At 41.7% G+C, this 24,768-nt stretch overlaps 1 protein-coding gene and 1 long non-coding RNA gene across 4 annotated transcripts in view; one reads left to right on the forward strand and one right to left on the reverse strand.

The window, feature by feature from the left end:
- LOC119846599 overlaps positions 1-24,768 on the forward strand; it is a 204,894-nt gene that overhangs the window by 121,977 nt on the left and 58,149 nt on the right. The window lies entirely within an intron of this gene.
- Positions 19,097-24,768, reverse strand: part of SORL1 (sortilin related receptor 1) — a 101,357-nt gene continuing 95,685 nt past the window's right edge. For all 3 annotated transcript variants that reach the window (XM_038380420.2, XM_038380421.2, XM_043500806.1), the window contains exon 48: positions 19,097-24,069. In XM_038380420.2, coding sequence (XP_038236348.1) covers positions 23,999-24,069 — 71 coding nt within the window. In that variant the 3' untranslated portion in view covers positions 19,097-23,998. The remainder of the gene's footprint in view (positions 24,070-24,768) is intronic.

A 24,768-nucleotide genomic window follows, 5' to 3' on the forward strand; every position in this document is an offset into this window, starting at 1 on the left:
ACCATGCTCAGGTATTTGATCATGTATATCAGAAAGCCACCATTTTGGCCTTTATATCTACAATACCCAAATACAGAGCTCTAAGATGGAGGTAGAGTGTGTTTCTCTTAGAAACAAACTGAGAGCCAAACATTGCATGTCCATCTGAGAGCAGTAGCCAGGCAAGTTTTTATAGAGGTCTAATGTTAGTCATGGACTAATGTCTGAACATACCAGGAGAAACATCATGGCATTACACATTGTAATGTAATGTGTAATGTGAGAATAATGTTTTAGCTTAAAAAGGAAACACAACCTCTAGATGATTTAGCGGAAAATGAGGATAATTATGGATTAACAAGTATGATACTTTGCACTTATATAGTATCTTTCATACAAGGATCTCAAAGTGCTCTCAGTGACGGGTCAGTATTATTATATCTATTTTTACAAGGTGGGGAAACTGAGGCATGGGGTGATTACATAACTTGTCCCCAAGATCACACAGTGAATCACTGGTATAGTGCGGAAGAAAACCAAGGTCCTCTAACTCTTAGACCCTACCCTTACCAATGGGCAACTCTACCTCAACATCTGTTTGTGTCAGAGATGCTCATCTGGCCTGAAATACTTTATCATCTGAGCACCTCACAAGCTTTAGCATATTTATCCTCAATGAGGCAACTGTTATCTCCATCTGACAGAGGTGGAAGTGAGGCACACAGAGAGAATAATGTGAGAGTAGAGAATAGAACTCAGGGTTCCCATGTTAACCCCCTAACCGCTGGATTGTTCTTTACATGGACTGCTATAGGTAACATTTCCCCTAAATTTCCTGTCTCAACTCTAGTTGGCTATCTTAGCTTTTCGGTATCACAGTTCTGTAAAAGAAACGAAGAAGCACATCCCTTTATTTAATGAAGAATTTTATCTAACCCAGATGGCAGCACACAGTCTCATTACGTGCTAGATAAACCTCCTCCAAATTATCCTGCATGACTCTAACTTTCTTGCCTTTTGATCCACAGATCTAATGTTATTTTGACTTTCACTTCATTTGTCTCTGCGGTAGCCTTATTTCTAAAATGATCCTTAGTTCTGCCCCCTACTCCCCTTATGCCAGGTTTGACAGCATGAGGTGGGATTTAAAATCACAAATTCAGTATGTCAGATATGTTTAGTTTCTATCAGAGCACAGGTGCTTTTGAAAATCCTGCCCAAGATTTGTTCAATTTTTAAGTGATTTAGGAGCATAAGTCCAATTGCAAGCCAATGAGACTCGGGCCCTTAGGAAGAGCTACTCAAACCATTATCTGTTAAGGGGTGGAATTTTCTAATAGACCTAAGGGATTTACCAACCTGCATTTTGTCTGTTTTCCTTTATTTTACTGCTGATCTTGTAATTACATTATGTGTAATTTAACAGCAGAAATTTAACCATCTGTTGAAAGATATCATCCTTTGCTGCTAGTTTCTGGTAATACCTTTGGTATAGGCTGTAACTAGCATTAGGTACATGTGATTTATACCTGGAAAACCTCAAGCCAAAAAGGACTCCCAAACTCATGAGTGACTCCAGCTTTACAGCCCGTGTTGCAATTCACCCTGAATAAGGGAAATTCCAGAAAGTATTGTATTATTGGTAACATATTTAAATAGCACATATCATTTTACAACTTATGGGGTCATGCATTCCTTGCAAATCCCCTGTTGATCTTAGGAGAAGTTATGCATCCATAAAAAATTCAGGGTTCATTATGACACTCACTAATATGCATCCACTTCTGGGGCAGAATATGACTACTCTTTCACACAGTTAAAATTCGCTCAAGAGCACATGATTCATCTAACAGTTGTGAGTTTGTAATATGTTGGCTTATGAAATTCTTATTCATAATCAGTTGTTTCCTAACTTGAAGTCATCTCAAATGATAAATTGCTTCCCTAACCAATGCAAAATTCAGCTTCATAATGGCACGATTTGGGCTATAGAGAAATCTTTGGTGCCGTCTGCATGTTATAAGATGTAATACTAATGCAGGTGGGTGTCTGCAGCATGGAGTAAATGCAGTTGATTAGGTATTTTGTCTAATTCAAGATCCTCTTCTGTTAGCACTAGATGAAAGTTTAGTAAAGCACAAATGCATATTGCATCAAGGGCCTGATGCAAAGCCAACTGAATTTAATTAAAAGACTCCCATTGCTTTCAATGTGCTTTGGGTCAGGACAAAAATGCTTAATCACATATACATGATGATGTGCGTGTGTTGGTGACACCAGAGACTGTTTCTTCTAACTATAACAATTGGTGTTTATTCCATAATACATATAAATATTGTTAATTTCTTGTATTTTTCATTTATGGATCTCATGGGGCTTTGCAAATATTAAGTAAGTCCCAAAACAGCTCAGTGAGGCAATATTATCCCTATTTTGCCCCAGGAGAAACCGAGGCACTGTGAAATCAAGTGACAGGACAGGACCAGCGTCTCAAAGGGCAACCCATGTGTCCTGACACCCAGTCTCCTGCTCTAACAGTGAGCACCACTCCCCTGTCTTTGGGGGGGGGGAGGGGAACTCTAAATGTTTGAGAACATTTATTTTAGGGAAATGTCAATACGTTTGAATATATTACCATCCCAGACACTGCTGTCTCCTAAGTCTGTCCTGCTGCAGAAACAAAAGATCTTATCTTTTTACAGCTGTTCTGAATGCCATTTGTAGAAACTCTAAATCCCTCTGCCCCAGTGAAGCTGCTTTCTACCTAACCCCATCCTCAAGGCCTCATGTCCAACACACTAGCTGAGCAGCTCTCCTTAAGCCTAGGAGAAGGTAGCTTCAAAGTGCGTTCAGCATGTTTCTTAAGCCTGAGATGTCCCTTCCTCTGTGGGCGTTTCTCTGAGGATAACTGCCTACTGTTTCTACTGGCTCACAGATGCAGACTGTTCGCTAAAGGGGTACAGTGCTGAACTTGGGTGGCTGAGGCCCTCTTGGGATCAGATCTTGCTGAGGGTCTGCGAGGTGAGGGTTGTTCTACTTACAAGGGCTGAAACATGTTGCCTTAGCAACACTCCCAACCCACAGCTGGACTGTCAGCAATGGACCAATTGTGAGACTCACCAGCTCATATTCTTTATGTGGCAGCAGCTCTACAAACTCTGATCACAACACAGAGGTATCAGTTAGAGGGCTGTGCACAGGCACTGGGACTTAGAAATTCTCATTAGGGCTGATGAGCAAATGTAAGGCCGGGAGTGGGTAGCAAAGTTTAGCTTGTTTTTCGTTGAAATTTCCCAACTTGCTTGGAATCCTTCAGTGACTTTGGGCAAGTCACTTACCCTCTCTTCTGATAATTGTTTACGTTATAATAGTACTGAGATGAGAGCACCATTGTGCTAGGTGCTGTATGTACCCAGAGTGAGAGAGAGTTTTTGTCCTAAGGAGTTTACAGTCTGAACAGACAAGACAGACAAAGGAAGGGGGGAGAAAGGAAGGATTATTATCCCCATTTGACAGACAGGTAACCAAAGCCCAGCGATTAAATGGTTTGCCCAAATTCACACCCGGGATTGGGGGGGGTTGGGCAATTCTCCTTGCGAATGGGGATGGGAAGAATAGGAGAGGGAGTGAGAGGAGATACTGAGACTGGGGGGTGGGGGGGGTGGAGCAGTTGGTGCTCAGGTGGAGAGGAGGGTCCCAAGGCTTTCTACCACAGTTGCCAACTTTCAGGCAGTAAATAAGCACCCCGACTTTCACAATAAGCCAAAAATCAAGTAAATCCCATTTCAAAACAAGCCCATCCCTAATAACCCCAACACTCTATGTGACTAGCTTCCCCTGGCGTGCAGTCTGAAACTGTGATGGGCCCACTGTGCACCTCTGACTCTCTGCCCCCCTTTACCCCCTGCTTGCTGGGAGTCAATCAAAAAAAAAAGAAGCAACAAGCTGCTACAAGCGCAACAAGCTACAAGCCCAATAAGGAACTCGCAAGCTAATTATGCCAAAACCAAGCCTAATTTTTGCATTTTTTCACAGGTTTGGCATGTCTGGTTCCTACCTGCTCTTGGGCCAGTTCCAGCCCTCCCGTGCCCCCCCCCTTCTTGTCTCCACACCCCTGCCTCCTCCCAAGCATGAGCAAGTTTATGAAGAAATGGAGCTCCCACAGTATTTCCATTGCAGGGACACTAGGTCCCTCCCCCCCCGGTTCCTGCCACAGAGCCAGAAACTGGATCCAGATCTCCTGAGTCCTTTAACACACAAAGCCATCTTTCCTCTTTGCCTCAGTTTCCCCAGCTTAAAGCAGAGGGTCATAATTCTTACAACAGGAGGGATGACAGGTGGAGGGAGTTAATTAATCTGTAACATGGTCTGAAGTTAAGTGCAAAGTGTTGTTATTATTCAAGTAGTCTCTGCAATTCAGTTGCACAAGGTAGGAAGCCAGTTCTATAACCTGAGCCCATTAGTTTCTCCCTTTGCTAAATTTTCATATTTATACTCCCAATATTTCTCCTCTATGCTCTCCTTCTTCTTCCTCCTCTGGCCTTATATAGTCATGCGGTTATTCAAGTAGCAAGGCAGCATGCCAGAGTCTCCAACCTCACCCTGCTGCCAGCGCTGATTGCTCTCAAGAGCTGAAAATTCAGTCAGAACGCAGACACTAATGTAACTATTTGCTGCATCATGAAATACTGTTTATGCGAATGCGAACGCCCAGATAAATAAATAAATAAAGTGGTGGACACCCAGAGCATAATATGAATCTGTAGTTCGAGGCAACAACCCACCCCATTTCAGCCTTCACCGGAGAGCAATAAATGAAACTTTGTTGCTGAAATACATGTGGGTTTTTTTTTTCCCAACCAAAAGGCAGAGTGGTGTTAGAGACCTCCAAAAGGTCAGTGAGGATATTGCAAACACTTCCAACTACAGCTACAGTTCTTTGTGCCAGTATTATACTATCTGCAAATTTTTTTTCTCTTCTTTTTCTTCTCTCTGTCCATAAAATGGCAAATACTATTCAGTGAATGAGTCTTGGTGCAGTGCTAATAAAAAAGATTATTCTCCTACTTGCAGAAGAAACTGTCTCACTATAGGAATGAACAATTGACATTTAAATTAAATGAATTAGTTCCCTTCTCCCATTGTCTTTGTGCCTCTTGAATCATCTGGAATTGTATGTTCTGTGCTGTATTTTTTTCTTGCATGCTAAAAAGTTTAATTTCTTTGTTGTTGTTAATCATATCAATCCGTTGTATTAAAATCTTTGCTGATTATAATTTTTTCCTGCCAATTTTCTTTTTAAGAAAATATCATACAAAAGAGGGAGGTAGTTCTCTGTTGCACCATATCTGCAGGCATTTCTGCCTTCATTAATTAAAAATGATAGCAAGGAAAGCAACCAAAAGGTTTTGAACTTTGTATAGAAAAACAATATGCAGCCTATGTTAAACCTTTAAGCAGTAGATTTACATATTTCACCCATATATTGCAACCTTTATGGAATGTCTGTCTCCGAAAATACACGTGATGCTCTAGACAAAAATTTGCATGGGCTATAAGCAAAGGAAATATCACAGAAAATGTTTTTCTTCCCATCACACACAGTTATTGATATCTGTATTCTCTATTTTATTTATTTATTACATGCAAGACATGTTTATTTTGTATAGCATTCGATCAGCTTTTCTTTCAATCTTCTCTATTTAAAGAGCCCAGCAGCAAAGATGATAAATGCCATGGACATTTTTTGGATGGGGGGAATTAAATTCATTTTCTGTAAACCATTAGCCAACATATTTGATTAAGAAAAAAAGAAAAGAAATGCAAAAAGTGCAGCAGAAATTTAGAACGGTGTAGCTTTAAGAATCTAGACTGAAACACCTTAAATGAACTCTGCAGCAGACAGATGAAAAAAAAATTCTTGGCCCTTGTTGCTTCGCTATTATTCATGATGTAATTTTTCAGGTGTCAGTTTGCTGGAGAAAGATTGGAACAGGGCTTGTTGCTAGGACATGAATGGAAAAGCTGCTTCTGATTGGTTCTCTGGGATTTCTTTGCAAGCCAATCAAAGGGGAGAAATAGGAATAGAAATGAGAAGCAGAAAGGCTTCTGGCTGGGACAATTAATGTGTTTGCAGTGTCAAAGCAAATTGTAGAGCAAAGTACTGTACATTTAAAATAATAATAAAAAAAACTTAACCAATGTAGGTTGGTGATTCTGTCCTAATGGACTAAAGCAATTAAAAGACATATCGTGATAGACGTAGATGACAGCGTAGACAGGAGACATTTTTTTACTTATATAGCACAGCAGATTATTTAACATTTTTATTATCTTTTGCCTGCAGAAGTAGATTAGGTAGATTCTGATTTCCTGTATTTATTATTATTTACTATGCAAGGCCATCACTCGAAAATAATTAAAAACACTAATGGGTGATTGCAAATGATTGATTGCACCGATTATTTGAAATGTCTCTGAGAAAGCAGTTAGTTGGCATAGTTTGCTTTGCAGCAATTGGTGATTTCAGGACGAAAAACAAAACAAAAAAAAGGCAAATGGAATCTTCTCCCTGCAAAGATCTTTGTGTAGAAAGTATCAATTTATAAAATATAATTGAGCGTGTTTGTTATTTCAGACCCTAGCTATAAAAAGCGTTCCCATTTAAGTTGTTATAAAAGTGCTTGCTTGACAGAGGAATAGCCAAGTAGGCAGTTTTGCCTGTCCGTCATCCTTAACTGTTTGATATCAAGACTCTTCTGCAGTACACCAGAAGAAGGGGTGTGTTTCCTTACATAGCTCTGTGTAGCCTCTCTCTGCAAAGTATTTTTCACAACCTGGGGTTCAATGTTTGCATCTACAGTAGCACGCAAATCATTGAAGGCAGTGTGCTGTAATGTATTAGGGCAGTGGATGGTGAATCAAGAGATTTGGGTTCTAATCCTGGCTTTGCCACTACCTAGTTGTGTGACCTTGGGCAAGTCACTTCATCTTTCTATGTCCATGTTTCTTTTGTCTTGTCTATTTAAAGGTTAAAGTCTTCAGAGCATGCACGAACTACCTCCAGTGCCTGTCACAGTGGGGTCCAGTCTTGGTTGAGGAATCTAGGTGCTACCATAATAGAAAGCATGCACTTCTGTATGCTGTGCTACACACACCTTCCTCTAACACAGTAGAAAGTATTTAGCTCTGTAATGAAAAAAATTACAGCAGTGTGAACTGAGATCATGGCACTATTGTGCTAGGCAGTGGACATATACTAACAATCCTTGCCCTGAACATCCTGTAATCTAGATAGACATAGGAATGATCATCATTCCCATTTTATAGATGGGGATTGAAGCACAGCAAGATTAAGTGGCATACTTGGGTCATATAGGAAGTTTGTGTCCAGGTGGAGGATTGAAAACTTCTCCTAAGTCCCAGTCTAGTGTATTCACCACAAAACCATCCTGAGTCTAGAGATTCCCTGTGGTATACTTGAGAGAGAAATTTGGCCCTTGGTCTTGTTTCATACTAAAGGAACCCAAAGTTGTCTAAACTGAAATAGCTACTGGCTACTCAAAAGACTAATATTTTTGTATGTGAACCAAGGAAAGTGGCTCCCAACACATGCCAGGGCCAGAGAGAAATGACAGAAGAATGAAGGACCTTGAGAACTTCTGGTCCTGAAAGAACCGTGGACGTGAATCAGTGCCACTTCTGCCCCACTTAAAAGCTATAAAACCGTGTGTAATTCCACAGGGACGCTTTTCATTTTTCCTACAAAACTTTGAACTTGGCTCCTATTCCTGGAAGGGCAAAGAGAAAAGAGACTTGTGGCTAAGAGAGATCAAGCTTGTTTTGTCCAATAGTAAAGCTTCAGAAAATAAACCATTTTCATCTCTGTATGTTAGCTGTAGATCAAATTCTGTTCATGCTGAATAGCATCTTGCTCCATGAATGGTCCTGTTAACTTAGATGAGGCTACTCACAGAGTAAGGTACTAGTCAACCAGACTGTGATGGGATGTCCACCCCACACATGGTCAGGTAGGCCTATTAACTCCACAGGCTGCACCTGGAGGGAGAGCTAGGGAGCAGGGAATTGATTGCAAGCAGGTTCCTGCTGGACAGGAACAGGCAGGGTCCAGGAAGCTGGCCACAGACAGGGGCTGCTGCTTCTGAGAAAGGGCAGTCAATCCCTGGGAAAAGGGAGGAGGGTTTGGAGGCTCCAGAGACATGGAGGCTGCAGTCGCGCTCAGGGCATAGTGTTTGGTGCTGGTACACCCAGAGAGAGAAGAGGAACCGGAGTGGCAGGAAGCTGTCCAGGGAAGGAACAGTGAGGGCTGGGAGAGGAAAGCCCAGAACTGCTGGTTTGAGGGTCCCTGGACAGCAACCCAGAGTACCAGGCAGGCCTGGGTTCCCTTACCAGCTATTGTAGGCATGGCATAGACTAACGGGGCAGTGAACTGGACAGTCCAGGGTCACTGTGGGAGTGACAGAATGGGAGGAGTGTACCCCGGAAGGGGGAACTGCCACTGAGTGACCTGGCCGGAGGGATGAGTCACAAAGGGGACGCTGTGGTTCCAGGGACAAGAGCGGAGCTGCAGATGAGAGAGAGTCCGTGACTGTGGGTATGCAACCGCAGGATGGGGGCATCGATCTTGATGGCTAATCCCCTGCGTGACCAGGAGGAGGTGCCAGACTAGCAGTGAGTGGTGTGACACAGACGATATGAATATCAGAATCTGATCCTATACATTTAACCAGGAATATTTAAAGGACTCTAAGGGAGGTCGGCACCAGTGACAAGCTGCCTCAATTAAGGGAGCCATGTTGCTCAGAATCCCTGCAAGTACGGGTTTTGGCAACACCTAGCACTGCTCCTATCTCCCCTATTCTTGCCCCAGACCTCATCTACACTTGTCACTCGTGGTGAAAGGATCCGCTGTCTGTGCAAAGCCTATACCAGGGGAAATGCTCTCCCTGGCTTTAAGATCATGTAAAAGGTCTTTTAATTTATTAGTTTTTAATTCCACAAAATAATAATAAACTCAAAGGGCCCAATCCCTGCAAAATTTTAAGCTACATGGGTACCGTACTTATCAGTGCAGTAAAAGGACCAGAATAGACGAGACTAGACTAGATCTAAAATTGGAATTAAGCAGTGCATAGATACCCTCTGTACAGGGATGCGTTTCACCCACGTGATTAGTTCTACATTACAGCAAAATCCGTTAGAATGTAATGGGGATTATACCAATGTAGTACTGGATAAACCGAATAGGCTTCTTTTGAAATTACGCTAAACACCATAGAGTTTAATAGAGAATGAGATGTTTTTCTATAGTTTAAAAAAAAAACATTCTGTGGAATTCTATAGCAGGGATGTGACTGTCTGTGAAATCATACAGGATGGTTCAGAAAAAACTTTAGAAATGGGTTTGTTAGCTATTAAATTCTGTAGGACTCTTCTTATTGACTTCGGGCCTTATTGCTACCCCTTTCCCCCCTTTGCTCACATTGAGTGGTTCCTTACTTATGTGAGTCACCCTGCTAATGTCAGCAGGACAGCTTGCATAGTAAGGGATCACTTGATGTGAGTAAGAGTGGCAGAACTGAGCCCTCTGTCTGCTCACGGGAAGATTTTATTCTCAGAAAGGAAATAATCCGATAACAAATTCTCTATTCTGTGCAATGACATCTCCTTTAGTGATAATCTGCAGGTTGAGATTTACAGCTGTGAAATAGAGCAGAATTTGGCCCCCCGGTTGCACCTGCTGATGGGCGACTGTGTACCTGCTTTGCATTTCTCCAAGTTTCACACTTGGGCCCTGGATACAGACAGGAAGCGGGAGGGGTGTAAAGGAACTGGTGTGTAAAACGCTATGGATTCAGCATTTGATCCATCTGGCTAGAGATGAATTGGAGGATTTCACTCCCAGGCATTCAGATGAAAGGAACAAATAACGCCGATGACTTTCTGAATGGTTCAGTACTTTTGAGCTACATTGAGACTGCCCTGCAGACATCCAGGTCAAGCCAGAGTGGGGTTTTTTCCCCCTCCTTGTTTTAGGTTAGAATAGTAAGAAGGGAAGATGGTTTCCACCCATGAGTTTAAAAGGACAGTCAGGAATATTTCTCTGTCTAAGGGATCTATGATGCCTAGTAACTTGATATCTCAGTTGCTAGGGATTGTAGAACAACTACTATTTATTTATATTGTGGTAGCACCTAGGAGCCCCTGTCATGGAGCAGGACCCCATTGTGTTTGGTGCTGTACAAACACAGAAGAAAAAAATGGTCTCTGCCCTACACTACCTACAATCTATGTTCTTCTCTGTGGAAGAAACCCAGTGGTTGTCATAGGGGGTGACATTCACTCCTGAGCAGAGGCCGAGCAAAAGGCCTAAGCCCTCAACATAGGGGTCAGACCTCGCGTGAACTCCCTCCACAGGGATGAATTTCGTCTGTGGTAGATAGCCGCTGTTCCTGATATTCTCCTGGCCAAGGTTGTCACTACTTGTGGCAGGCCAAACTAAAACAAAGGCGGTGTCTTCACTACAGAGGCATAGCTGTGCCAGCATAACCCCATCGTGCAGATGTGCAGGAGTTCTTCTGTCAGGGCAGGAGCGTATCTCCCCATCACAGTCAGGACCTTGGCTTTTCATCTCAAATGATAGCTGGCACCTCCAACAGCACACTGCTGGGGTAGTGCCTCTGTACTGACTCACCAGGAAAAGTGTGACTTGTTCATCAGTTCTAAATGACACTCCCCATAATTCAGCTCTCAGTGTCCCCCAAAAGCAACTAACTGAGGCAGAAAAGATGAGTTCTGTATAATTCTGCAATACCTGGCCTAAGTTATTAAATACTTACTTTTTTGTTACCTACAGTGACTGCACAATAATTAAGAAAACTAAGCTGGAATCTCACAAAGCAATTAATTTGACTATTAAAATATGCAGCCATATATATAGTAGGATATGAAATATGCACAGCCAAAATTGGAGCCATTTTCTGGTTCATTAAATATGAGAAGAATTTGCACATTTTAGCCTATTATCTATCCACAGATGTGTATACAAAGGGAATATTTCACACCTTTCATGGCTATTGTAAAAAAAAAAATTAAAAAGCCACAGACTTCAGTCATTCTCAGATTTATAATGCGCAGTGGGTCTGGTGCAAGAGAACTGCACAGTGGGGCTGAGTAAAGTGTATGCACATGCTACAGACAGAGAACTGTTTACTGGGGCATTTGTGTCAGGTACTCGTTTCAGGATCTATCATTATGGGAGAGGAAGGATGGTTGTGTGGTTAAAGCTATCCTGGGAAGCAGTGACTCTGAAAAAGATGTAGGGGTTCTGGTGGCTAATCAGCTGAACATGAGCTCCCAGTGTGAGGCTGTGGCCAAAAGAACTAATGCAATCCTGGGATGCATAAACAGAGGAAACTTGAGTGGGAGTATAGAGATTATCGTACCTCTGTATTTGGCACTGGTGTGACCACTGCTGGAATCCTGTGTCCAGTTCTGGTGCCCAGGGTTCAAAAAGGACGTTGATAAATTGGAGAGGGTTCAGAGAAGAGCTACGAGAATGATTAAAGGATTGGAAAACATGCCTTATGGGGAGAGATTCAAAAGGCTCCAACTATGTGGCTTTACTAACATAAGGTTAAGGGGTGACTTGATTACAGTGTATAAGTACCTACTTATGGGGAACAAATATTTAATACTCTTCAATCTAGCAGAGAAAGGTAAAACACAATCCGATGGCTGGAAGTTGAAGCTAGACCAATTCAGACTGGAAATAAGGTGTCAACTTTGGAAAGTGAGAATAATTAACCATTGGAACAATTTACCAAGGGTTGTGGTGGATTCTCCATCACTGGCTATTTTAAAATCAGGATTGGAAGCTTTTCTAAAATATGTGCTCAGGGAATTATTTTAGGGCCGTTCTCTGGCCTGTTATACAGGAAATCAGACTAGACTTGTGTCTGCCGATAGTGGGGTGGGCAGAGTGAGGCCAGCCAGATTCAGCAGTGTTTCTGAGCATGCTCAGTCCATATTCTAAATAAAGGACACTAAAGCAAGGGATGAAAAGAGATGTTTGCAAATTTCAAAAAAAAAAAAATAAAAAAAAAATTAGGACCTACCTCTTCAAAGGTTTTACTGTTGGTTTTAGTTGCCTGACTTGAGATGCCTTGAAAGGGCTGAAAATCACGAAAAAGCTGCCCCAAATCATATGTTGTTACTTTAGTTCTGGGTAGACTGGCTCCATAGGTAACACGATGGGGAAAATTATGGAGAACGAGTCTTTCCTTAACTTCTGTGGGCTGTAGATCAGGCCCTAAAGTGCACATGGGAGACTGGATGATCCAGATGCTTGTTACCAGGATAGGGAACCTGACACTTCTGACCCTGCAGAATCGTCTGAGGTTAGGTAATGCCTGAAAGTTGCTTTTACTTACTGGCGTCTGTATGTTTGGCCTATTGGGAAACAGGTCCATGTAAATATATGTTCATGGCAAAGAAAACCACTACCAGGACTAGCTCTAATTATCCCCTTCTTGTTAGCAGCCCCCCTAGAGAGGCCAAGGACTGAATGGAGCTGAGAAACTGAGTTACCCTCTCCTCCTGAGAGGTCAGGAGGGAGGCATGTTCACAGGGGAAGCTTACCCTGCTGCCTCTCATGTTTACCTGTTCTGAAGATACACAGGGGAGGTCAGTCTTCAGGGCTGTCAACGTGGCCCCTTTCACCAGTGGCCAAATTCACACGAAAGGTTTCAAAAGCAGCCTGGACTGGCAGGGTTGGATTCCATTTTACTCAGGACGTTTGATGGCCACCATTTAGATACCCGAAGGGATGAGAATAACCTCCCATAGCATTTACATTCCTTTAGGGGGATAAGGAGGCGGCTGTATCAAAGCGTAACAGGAAAACATTACGAAAAAGCTGTAAAATCTCCTAAGTAGCTGGATGTGGAGTCAGACTCAAGAACATGGGCTAATCGTAAGAGTGTAGGGCTAGGCATCAGGAGTCCTGGGTTCTGCTCCCAGCACTTCCTGTGACTTCCTGTGTGACCTTGGGCAAGTCACTTAACTTCTCTGTGCCTGAACTGTTCTGTAAAATAGAGAGAATGCCTACCTTCCAGGAGGGTTTGGAGGCATACTAGCTTGTAAAGGACTTTGAGATCCTTACTCAGAAGATGCCATGTACATTGCAAAGGGTTATTTCCCTTAGCGTTTGGCAACAGAGGGCCGCAATGGAAGTTACAGTGCTCACCGGCCATGCTGAACAATGTTCTGGGGTGTCAGAAAGTGGGTTGATGCTGCTAGGGAAAAATCCCACATGCCAGCACAAACTGGGAGAGTTCCACTGGGGCAGGGGAAGGGGGCACAAAGTGAAGGAACCCTCCTCTCATACACAGCACCCTGGCCATCTCTGCGGCCTCTGGGCTACAGTGGCCGCAGCAGCTTCTGGAACCCTGCTGACTCTTCAGCTTCACTAACCCCATCTTCAGCTTCCCCCTGCCTGCCCCCAACCCCACACACAGAGAATAACTTGCAGATCCCTTGCATGGGGTTCCAGCCATCCACTCCCCTATGCTGGCCCTGAAGTATGGACCCTGCACAACCACTGGGAAGGGAAGTAGGATTTACCCATACATGCTTGTGGGAGGCTAAGGGAAGGGAACTAGCATCAACACCTGAAGCAGTTTAACGTGACACATTTCATTGCGCCGGGATATAAATGCCAGAGGGGACAGTTTCCAGTTGGCTGCACTCCTACTGTACATACAGAACCTCCAAGGCCATGTTGCTGCCTGACAGCAAACCGATGCTACTGTAAACACTAGAACAAAGGACAAGAACAAAAAAGAAGGGGAAGGAACAAGGAAAAGGGAGCAATGGAAATCCGATAAGCAGTGAAGGCTAAAACAATGTTGGGAAAACCTGAATTTGCTCAGCACCTATTCAGACCTCTGCCAAAGCTAGCGACTAACATATTCCCAAGGCCATTAAGGAAGCCGTGTGGTCTAGGGGATTTAGGCGTAAGAGCAGGCGCTAGGACTCCTCAGTTCTAATACCAGCTTTGCTGCTGGTGTGCTCTGTAGTCTCACTATCCTTAGTGAAATTCACTCCTGTGCAAAAGGTCTTCACGCCATTTAGTCCCTCAACAGAGGGTCATCCAAATCACCAGATACTGAATAATTTGGTTATTGTCAATGTATTAATGGTCAGACCCGAATGTGCCCTAGATTGTTAGAAGTTGAATGTTGAGCGGTATGCTGTTGGAAAGCCATAGATTGGCAGTACGAGCTCTGAGTTAGAGCTATGGGCACACTGTGTAAATGGTTTCCATACAGCTTACGTAAGTGGGAACCTTGGCTAGTGGTTGAGAGTGGGGATCTGGGAGCCAAGATTCTCTCAGCTCTACCACTTACTCAGACTTTGGTCTTGCACCTGTCACTTAAACGACTGCTAAAGCTGAGTCTGGATCCAGAGCCAAAGCATTGGGTCGTGTTGCTCCATGCTTTTGTTTGACCCATGTATATAGTCGGAGATGCCAGTTGTGTGGGAATTCCCACACAAGTAAAGGGGTATTCAGACTATGCCCATCTCTGTCTCTTAGTATCATTGATTGAGAGCCAACTGTAGGCTCTGCATCATCCAGATATAGAGGAAGATACATTTCCTGCCCCAAGAAATTAAATCAGAGTCAGGCAATAGAGGTCAGATACATACCATGTCATCTGAAGGACCAAATTTAGGCCTTGACAGGGTTTTTTATTTTTTATATCTTTTGTTATTGAAGAGGCCATGAGGAAGAACGTTAAGGAATCATTTGAATGGGGACATGCACGTTGTTTGGTGCATAAAACTTTGTCTGAGTTTACCCGTCTGCAAAGAATCAGTAAAATAATATTCCATCAGCTAACCCAAAATGGCAGTTGTGAGGCTTAATTAAAATCTGCATGTGCTTTGAGATCCTTAGTTTATAGGCTCTGTGTACAGTGAGTTATATAGGCAAACAAATGTACAATTTCTGGTATATTTGCTAGGATTTTACTTATTTGCAAGGCTCAAGTCAGTTAATACAACCCTAAAACATAACTTGTTTATACAGAATATACACATTCTTCTGTCGGGGGAGAATTCCACTAGCTTTCATGATAATTTTAATATCTGTAATCTACGTAAGGCATAAAAATCTCAAATAAGTCAATAATGTAGCACAAACATATGCTATAAATTTAGATAGTCTATGTGTAACTTTTTCAAGATTTTTCGCCTGATCCTCAGGAAATGTGGCACTGATTCTAATGGAATGGAAAACCGGGGGAGGTAAATTTAAAACCGTGTACAAATAAAGGTAACCCCAGCAAACGGCAAGCAAATAGCAGTAGAATCACAACAAGCAGACAGTGCATGTTTTGTGTCCAACAATAGCAGCATGCGTGACTTGAAATGCTCTTTCCTTATAAACCAAAATGCGCACTGGTATGGCTTACTAACACTAATCTTCAAAGAGCCACCCAGTCCAGAAGTTCCTGGTTCAATACATGAATTCAATTCCACTCTAGCAAGATTCATTTGTACAAAGTGCCATTGTTACTGATGACCATGGATTGACTGTGTGTGTGTGAATCTTTTATATTTCCCCTTCCGTGTGTGTGTGTGTGTGAACTTTTTATATTTCCCCTTCTGTGTGTGTGTGTGTGAACCTTTTATATTTCCCCTTCTACTTGCATAAGGAGTGTCCAAAACCCCTCAGCAACATGCCTCTGATGTATAGTTTACATGTGACAATGCTGCATTTGAACTTGCACTGACTCGGCGTAGAGTGGATTGGGTTAAATGGAGTATTACAATGCCAAGAGCTCATCTGGAACTAATAATTTTTGAGGCCACCAAAAGTGAAGAAAAGGAGAGAGAAGGAAACGGGGAGAGGGGAAAGGTACCTAGTTTCAGTTTGGTTTTCTGTAAAATAAGGCTTATGCTGCCATCTACTGGACGTGTGCATTACTGTGCAGAGAACTAATTCTTCGTTTAATACTTCCATTTGGACTGGATCATACACAGAATTGATTATTCCCTCTCTAGCCTGTTCTGTTTTGAAAGTAGCCCACTCAGAGCTCTATATGCTCTACCCAGTCACCAGCTCTGTATAAGCATAGTTGAAGTCAGGCTTGCTCTTTTCTAACTCCATTGTTGAGCATCCAGTGAGTCTGCTGCAAAGGGAATCGACCCATATTTCCATCTTAGCTCAGTTTTGTATTGCTGCCATTTGCTTAGGATTCACCCCCAGGGAACGAGCTTTGCCTTAAATTTGTTGAAAATTTTAACAAAGCACTAGGCTATTGCCTGCAAATAGCAGCAGCACAAATCGCACAACACAACCAGAGCTGAAGACACCACATCTGTCTCGTCTCAGAATGAGGGACTGATCCCACTCGTTAGCCCCACCTGCTGGAGTTGGCTCAGACATTCCAGAGCTCATCTGCCAAACCAGACAATAAATGTGGTCTATTTATTTACAGTGACTGGAACCTAACAAGTCCTTGGCATATTCTCCAAGGTCAAGGCATTTCAGTCACTTTTCCAATTTCTTTTCATTTTCATCATCTTGGTTGCCTGATATTCTTCGTGCTTATTCTCCCAGAAGACCTGTGCTTGCAACACATAGCTCGCAGCCATTGCCTGTGCTCAGGGCAAGGTTACATAAGTGTATGGGGAAAGCAATGCTGTGTATTCAGCTAGATGAGTCAAACTATCCTGTCATCCTATCAGCTCAGTGGCTAGTTTGAAGAGGCCATTGTGCCTGACTATCTAGACAGATCAGCCATGAAAAACCGTTGCTGAGCTGGGAATTACTCAAACAAATGGGCCTCTACTAAAGAGAGGCTGATTTTGAGATTAAGGAACAGGAGTGGGACTCGGGCCTCCAGCATTCTTTTCCTACTTCTGCCAATGGCTCCGTTTGACCTTGAGAAAGCCATTTCGCCTTTTGCTGCCTCAGCTTCCCATCTCTGAAATACACTGTCTGCCTCTGAGTGTCATACAATCATAGAATATCAGGGTTGGAAGGGACCTCAGGAGGTCATCTAGTCCAACCCCCTGCTCAAAGCAGGACCAATCCCCAACTAAATCATCCCAGCCAGGGCTTTGTCAAGCCCGGCCTTAAAAACCTCATGAGGCTCATCTTCATCAATGATCATAAAGCACTTTGAGATCTTTGGCTGGAAGGTGCTGCCTCTGACGTTAGCCCAGGTACATTTTGTAACAGTAACCAGCTGTCCTGCCCAGACCTGCTTCCCTCTAGGTGTGAGCTACCAGCCCTCCTTCCTTGCTCCCCTCTGGCTCTGTGCTCCAGCTTCTTTCCTTGTGACTGATGTGCGCTCATCTTGCCTGTGGTGTCTCGGCCTCCTACCACCACCTAGTGGCCTCTTTTCAGCGTGACTCTGGTACAGTGGCTCCCACCGCAAGCGCAAGCAGTACAATCCTCTCTTTTTAGCACCACATGTTCAGTCCTTGGCACCTCGGTGTGAGTGCAAATCAGTGGAGCCTCAGCTGGACTCGACACTGGACATTTTGGGGATGTGGGCTTGAGTTTATGGGAAAGAAATAAACCTCATATCCTGGAAGAGCCTGCGTTGTTTTTCTGGTGTCTCACGTTTGCCAGGTTGCGAGGCGTATACCCAGAGTCAGGGTTTTGATTTTTAGAACCAGTCTTTCTTCTCGCAGTCTTTTCTTCCCACTGACAGTGACAACTGGGACAGTGAGAATTTGTGTTCTCTTAATCTTAAAACCAAGCTCTAGTCCTGCTTTTTTCTGCATGTTTCCCGCCAAGAGGGTTTAACACAAACACTGGTGCCAGGGCAAAAGAAGCTTGGGTCACAGAGGGAAGGAACACATGAACCAGTTCTTCAGCTGTTCTCCTGATGGCAGAGTTCAACTGTTTCTTGAAATGCTTCATGTGTGTCAGGAAATACTTTTGCAATTCTGGCTTTGCTCTGCTCACAGCTATCATATTCAGTTTGCTGTGCTGGGCTCTGGATGGGCATAATGGGATTATTATTTATTTTTATTCTGCTGGGAGTCCCGGCTGTGGGCCAAGACCCTATTGTGCTTGGTGCTGTATAAACGAAGGACAAAAGGCAGTCCCTGCTCCAAAGAGCTTACAATGTAACTGTAAGACGAGCCAAAGGTGGAGACAGGCAGATGGGAGCATAAGGAAAAAATAAGACATTCTGTATCTCAGTATCCTCATCTGTGAAATGGGAGTAACGAGACTGACTTGTAGATCTTCTGATGAAAAGAGCTGGGTAATACATATATTATCATAATAAAAATACAATGTAAATACAGTCTGGAAATTAAACAGACGTGCAGGCCTCCAGCTATGAGATTTTCTGCCCTTATGTGTGTATTGTTTCACCTTCTCATGTCCTCCTGCTGTAGAAGCTCACCTTCTCCATTTTTTCAGATATTAGGGTACAGTGGCCTTGTGGGGGGTGGGGGAAGGAGAAAGCCAGTGGTTTAAGCTCCATGGGGTAGGAACAAATCATCTCTGTTTGTACTGCACTTGGAACAATGGGATACATGCATCACACAAACATGCACATATTACTGTATCACAGCTCATTATGGGTGAGATTCAGTGCTGTGCACCATATTTTAAGCCCCAAAGCAGCGTTGTCAACCCCAAGAGTTCAAAAACCGTAAGTCAGGTTCCCCCCAAATCTTGAGATTGCCTTGAAAATCATGAGTTTTTGAGAAATTAATGAATGTTTTATTCTTTAGAGGTCATATTTACAAGCTTATCTCTAACCACAAGGGCGAGAAGCTTATTTTTTAAAGGAAAGCTGAGAATCTTATATAGTCACAGGACTCCAGGAATTGAGACTTTAAGGAAAACAAATACCATAAGCCTTGTGATTAAAACCATGAGTATAGGCATCACTTCAGTGAGAACAGCTGGCATGCCACAGTGGGTCAATCTCAGACTGTCACTGACAACTCTATTTACAAAATACATCCTTTAAATTAAAAAAAAAAGCAGTGTTCAGAAATAGCATTGTACAATAAAAATGTGTCCTCCAAAAAATAACTCAAGACAACACATGTAGAATAGATTTTTTTAACATCCGTTTTCTTGACTCAGTTAAGTTTTATTTATTCCGTGAAAAAAGTTTGACATTGAAAGACAAAAAAAACCTTTCAAAATTGTGCAATGAGATACTAAAATCTGCCACAGAAATCATTTGATTGAAAAACCATAGAAAAGCAATTGAAATGATAAATGTCTAAACGTCACTTTAAGAGCTTACAGAGGTAAAGTTAATGCTGATGAGAATGGTTGAGACTGGTTGCCTATACTGGATGCTGAAAGTTTAGAATGATCACTGTTTGTATATATATAAAAAACCCTTGAAGTTGGTACTATATGAAGAAGTTTTCTGGATCCAAGGTTACTAATTCAATTACGACAGTCACATTCTGAAGTCCATTTGAAAGAGATGTGGAATTTGTATAGGAAAATACTGTTCTTGTCTTTCTTGAATACAGTTTCTAAAGTTGTACTGACAAATCAGCTAAATCTTTCATTAGATCTTTTGAGGTCCCTTTAAACAGATAAAAACATGCTGATTCTCTGGGGCACAAGGCTGTACTGTTTTTGGAAGAGAATGTTTTGCATCCTAGAGACTGATGCGCCTTTGTCCACAGAGTGTGATCAGTGGTAGAGCAAGCTACGCCTGCCTCACCAATGTTACTTCACACCAGCCCTGGAGAGACCATCTCTAGGTCTGAGAAGAAAGTTCAGTCTCTATGACTCCTGGCCATATAGTTTTGGATTATCTGAGTCTGAAAACAACTTTACCAATTAGTGCTGTGTTGTAGATAGGTTTTAATGTTGTGGCTGCTTGTCTACTGAGAAATGGACAGAGATCTTCCAACTCATTTACCAAATACTGATTTGTGCTGGATTCAGTCTAGTGACCTGGAAGTGAAAATTCCATTAACTGGTAGTACCATTCTGCTAGAAAGCCAAGAAGAGTAAATATGGGTTTTGGTAGTCAGGATTTTCATGATCCTACATATATAATAGTTTTGATCTCTGACTGCTAATCATGTATGAGTTCTACATGCAGAATGTATACTGCAGTTAGTGGAGGTGCTACGTATGAAATCAGTGTAGCATTTTCAGTAGAAAGCTAAGTGCAGATCACCATTTTATGGATGAGGCTTTTGCTATACAACGAACAGAAGTAATTTGTTCACGGTGAAGGGAAAAACTGGACCTGGTTTCATTTTCCTGAAGGGCCCTCAGATTTCAAGTTTAGGAAATGGTATCTCCATGTATATTCACCATACAAGATCAAAAACCAAAGGGCCAACACAGTTAAAAGTTGTTGTCTTAAGTCAAATGGACTTCAGAATGCAGACTTGCTTCTAATGTGTGTCGTAAACAATAAAACAAACTCAAATGTTCAATCAGGGTTAAATAACTGAAAGAGTCACCATAACCAGGGTACAACTAACAGCCTTTTAGCTGAAGTATTCAATAGTTTTGTTCTGTTACAGTAAGGAAAAACCCAGTCACCTCCCAACATTTAGGGTAACAATTCGCTTCACATTTAATAAAGCTACTGAAACAAAACAAGAACAAAATCTGGATCTGGATCATGTGTACCGTATTTACCCCCCGCCCATATCTGTGAACAAGATTCTGTGCTTCAAAAGTTCATAAAAAATATACAATTTATCCATAACTGCATCAATCTTGCTCATGCTCCCCGGAGCTTATAATTTTCTATTTATATAAAATACACTAGCCCTGTAAGGTTGCTTTGCCAACAGCACAGTGGTTATTTTTGCTGTAAGGGAAAGTTTTGAGGGTTGAGGATGTCTCTCCATTTCAGCACTATTCACACAAGGTGAAATTCACCCCCAGGAGAACTCGCACAAGGTCTATGACCTGCTTAAGTGCCATTTAAACCCTTCAGCGAGCAAAAGCAATGCTCAGGCAAATGTGCAGACCCAATGCACTGAGCTTTATTCCACCCACATTGCATTAACTGAGGCACTGTTAACCGGAGTATTTTTCATTTGCAACCAAGTGTTTCAAACTGGAAACAGTCTATGTTTTGTACAGCTGAGAAGTGAATGCAGTGACACTGGTCTGAGTGACCATCAATGATCAGTCACCCAAGCTGAAGTAGGTCTTTAACTTCAAAAGTTTGAAAACATCATACTGAGGAATTGTAATAGCATAGTTAAGTGGCCATGAGGTTAGTTATTGGAGTTGGTCCTTAGTGTGTGTTTCCCTATACAGGAACAAAAGGCAATAGGCCAAATTCTGCTTGCCTTACTCAGGTGAGTAGTTCCACTGAAGTCAATGGGACTGCTTAGGTGAATAAAGCATACAGGATTTGACCAATATCAGTGTTCTACAGACACACACCCCTTTTGAGATACTCTTATGCTAATTTTTGTAGCGATTGTGCAGAAATATCTGTTTAATAAGAAATAATAACCACATCCCTAGGTTCTTTTTCTTTCTTTTGGCCATTTCCCCACTTTTCAAGTATTTGAATCTTTCAGTAAATCTAGGAATTTGTCACTCAGGGTCAGATTTTTGATTTGGGTACGCTATTGTAAATCAGGAGTGATTTCATTTACATCGAAGTTTGCTGCTTAAAATTTGTATCTCAGAATAGCATCTGGCCCTCAAACCAAGTTAAAAAAAAAACAAGTCACAACTCTACAAGCTTAAAATAAAGAAGCAGTGTCCACAAAAACCCATTCAATTCTGGTCCCCCGGAAAAGAAAAAAGAACCAATTTGTCACTTGGGAATGACACTGTCAGTAGCTGAAAATATATTTAGTATTTCTTTAGTGTATTGAACTATACAGAACTTCTACAGTTTATACATTTTCTTATTTGAAATTAAATGAATCACTTGTTTATCTAAACATAGTTGACCCTTCTTTTTCTCACTCTATCCATAGGAAGACTGTAATTATGTTTTCAAGTTACACAACAAAGATACTTTTGGTTAAAATAAAATATTTATATCATGACAAGATGGCACATTGTATTTTAGTGGTGTAGAGCTGATAGACTTTGCATATACAAAGTATGTATAGATGTGATCCGTGAACACTTACTTACATCATTTGCTCTCCGGCTGGCAAGTAGTTTTGACTCTGTGGTGGGATTCAAACTCTACTGTCACAAAAAAGCTAGACAATGGTACCAGACGTTTTTAACAGCTAACGTTTAGCTTTGTAGCCAATGGTGTGTCTACAGTAAGTGCATAACAGATAGTGATCTGTATATATGTTTTACTTCTGAAGTTGAAGCTAAAACCACAGCTACTTCAAAACGCAATGAAGGAATATAGTATCCTTTTGTAACCTCAAATGAATTCAGATTTTCTAGCTTCGTAAGACTGAGGAAAACCTGCAATCAAAGCTCTTTCTCTAGTTTTAGGTAGCGTGTCCCCATCCCAGCTGCCCATCAATATATTAGCATCTTAAAGAAGTGCAATAGAGGAAACACGTTTGTCTAATTGCATGTGACAGCATGTACTGAAATGTGTTTTTAAAGACAGTCAGTGGCAACATTTTCCTGTTAGTTTCCAATTTTTGTCAATAATATATTTAACTAAAGGATCAGGCTACAAATGAAGGGCAAAATCCACTACTGTACATAACTCTAAAGCATTTAGGACAATGCTGGTGATGCACAGAACTACATAGACTGTAGTTTTATGAGGCAGAAAGTAAGGGCCAAAACTGAAAACTTTGGGGCTTAGGGTTAGTCATCTAAATCCATGTTAAGGGCCAGATCACTAAGTTGTGTAAATTTACCCAAGTGCATAAATAAGTATTTGCACAGTCTGGACCTTAATCCCCTAAATTAGTCACTGACTCAGCAATGTACTTAAGTATGTGCATAACTCTGTGTACATGATGTACATGAGTAGTGACTTCCATAAGGAATATTTACATGAATATTGGTAGGCACATACCTCAGTACTTTGACAGAATCAGGATCAAAAAGTGGCCTGATTGACTCTGTCCCTGAAGCCAGTGGGAGCTGTGGGTCCCCTTTCTGAAAATCAGGCCACTTACATTTTTAGGTCTTTAAGCAGACCTCACTTTAGTCCCCCAGGTCTGATTCAGGAAAGCACTGAAGCACACACATAAATCCCAATGAAATCAATAGGATTTCAGTACATGCTTAAAGATAAGGAAGTGCTGAAGTAGGGATTGGTCCTGCTTTGAGCAGGGGGTTGGACTAGATGATCTCCTGAGGTCCCTTCCAACCCTGATATTCTATGATTCTATGAAGTGCTTTGCTGAATTGGGCCCCAATGTTTTAAAATGTTGACCGAGTTTTTTAATAATGGAGGGGGGGAATTAAAATTAATGATTTTTTTATTATTATTGCAGTAACAATGATTGTGATACCAAAAATCTACTGCTGGTCAAGATAAAGTGGCACGCGTTCTATCTACACAATGTGTACAATATCTGATGACTCTGAAAATCTGATCTAAAGCATATTTCCCAATAAATTAACACAACAAAAATACTTTCATATAAAACAAAGTCCAAAGGATTTTTTTTAAAGTAAATGTAAAACCTTCAGGGACTATATTACTTGTCTCTCCCCCCCATATATATATAATCTCCTGAATTTTTTAAAATAAATTTCTTATTGTCTTAGAAAAATAAAAAGAGTAGCCAATTTAGTCAACAGAAAACATCTCACAGACTTAAAAGCATGCCCAGCAAGCATAGCCTTGTAAGACTAAATTAATGTTAAAACAAAGCAATTCGTTTCTAAATCAACTTGGTCTGCAGTTCACAGTTGATTACTACAAAGTGTATTTTTTTTATTATTTTTTGGCCCATATAAAAATAATGTATTGCAACTCAAAGTGCATTTTTAAAATAAACAATCAACTATTTTTATCAAATGAAATATTTACACCATTTGGTTTACAGTCAGAAATGCGCTTCATGCGATGACCATGGGAACATCATCTGAGAATCCCGTTATCATAGGGGCTTCGTCGTCGTCGTCGTCTCCTGGAAAGTAAACGCCAACGCTCTGTCACATAGCTACAGTAGTTTCATGCATCCTAAGACTAGAAGGGATCATTACATCATCTCGTCTGACCTCCTGCATAACCCAGGAAAAATGCAGCAGGGCAGGCTAAGCAAGCGCTCGACTATTTGAGCCAATTTTCCCTCCCTAACTGAAGTAGCAGAGGACAATTTGCCTCATGTTGTAGATTTCGATTCAAACACAGTTTTGCATTATTGGGAGATCTTGGAGTAACAATAATAAAAAGTATCTTATGTTTATGTAGGGCTTGATCCACCACATGGGATCAAACCCTACCAATAGACCTCAACTAGAACAAGAAAAAATCCACAGAGCCTCATCCCAAAGTGGCCCCAGAACCCAGAATAGAAGTTAGGTGCCCGTTCTGCTCCCATTTAAGTTGATGGAAGTTCTACAGGAGTTGGATACAGCCTGATACACACACAAGAATTTATTTGCTGTTGAAAATACAGCCGTTTCTGGGATGGAGGTGGAACTGGGACAATTTTGGCAGAGGACACTAGAGTAAACTCAGATTCTTACGATGAGTGATCTATAGTATCCTCTCACTACCGACATGAGACTAGATTCTCTGCTGGCTTCAGTGGAATTATGCTAGCAGAGAGTTTGTTCCAGAGGTCCTAAACCTTTGAAGTGCACAGGAATCTTGTCTCCAATGT

This window comes from Dermochelys coriacea, chromosome 22 (genome assembly GCF_009764565.3).
Source record: "Dermochelys coriacea isolate rDerCor1 chromosome 22, rDerCor1.pri.v4, whole genome shotgun sequence".
In the NCBI taxonomy this organism is placed as follows: Eukaryota; Metazoa; Chordata; order Testudines; family Dermochelyidae; genus Dermochelys; species Dermochelys coriacea.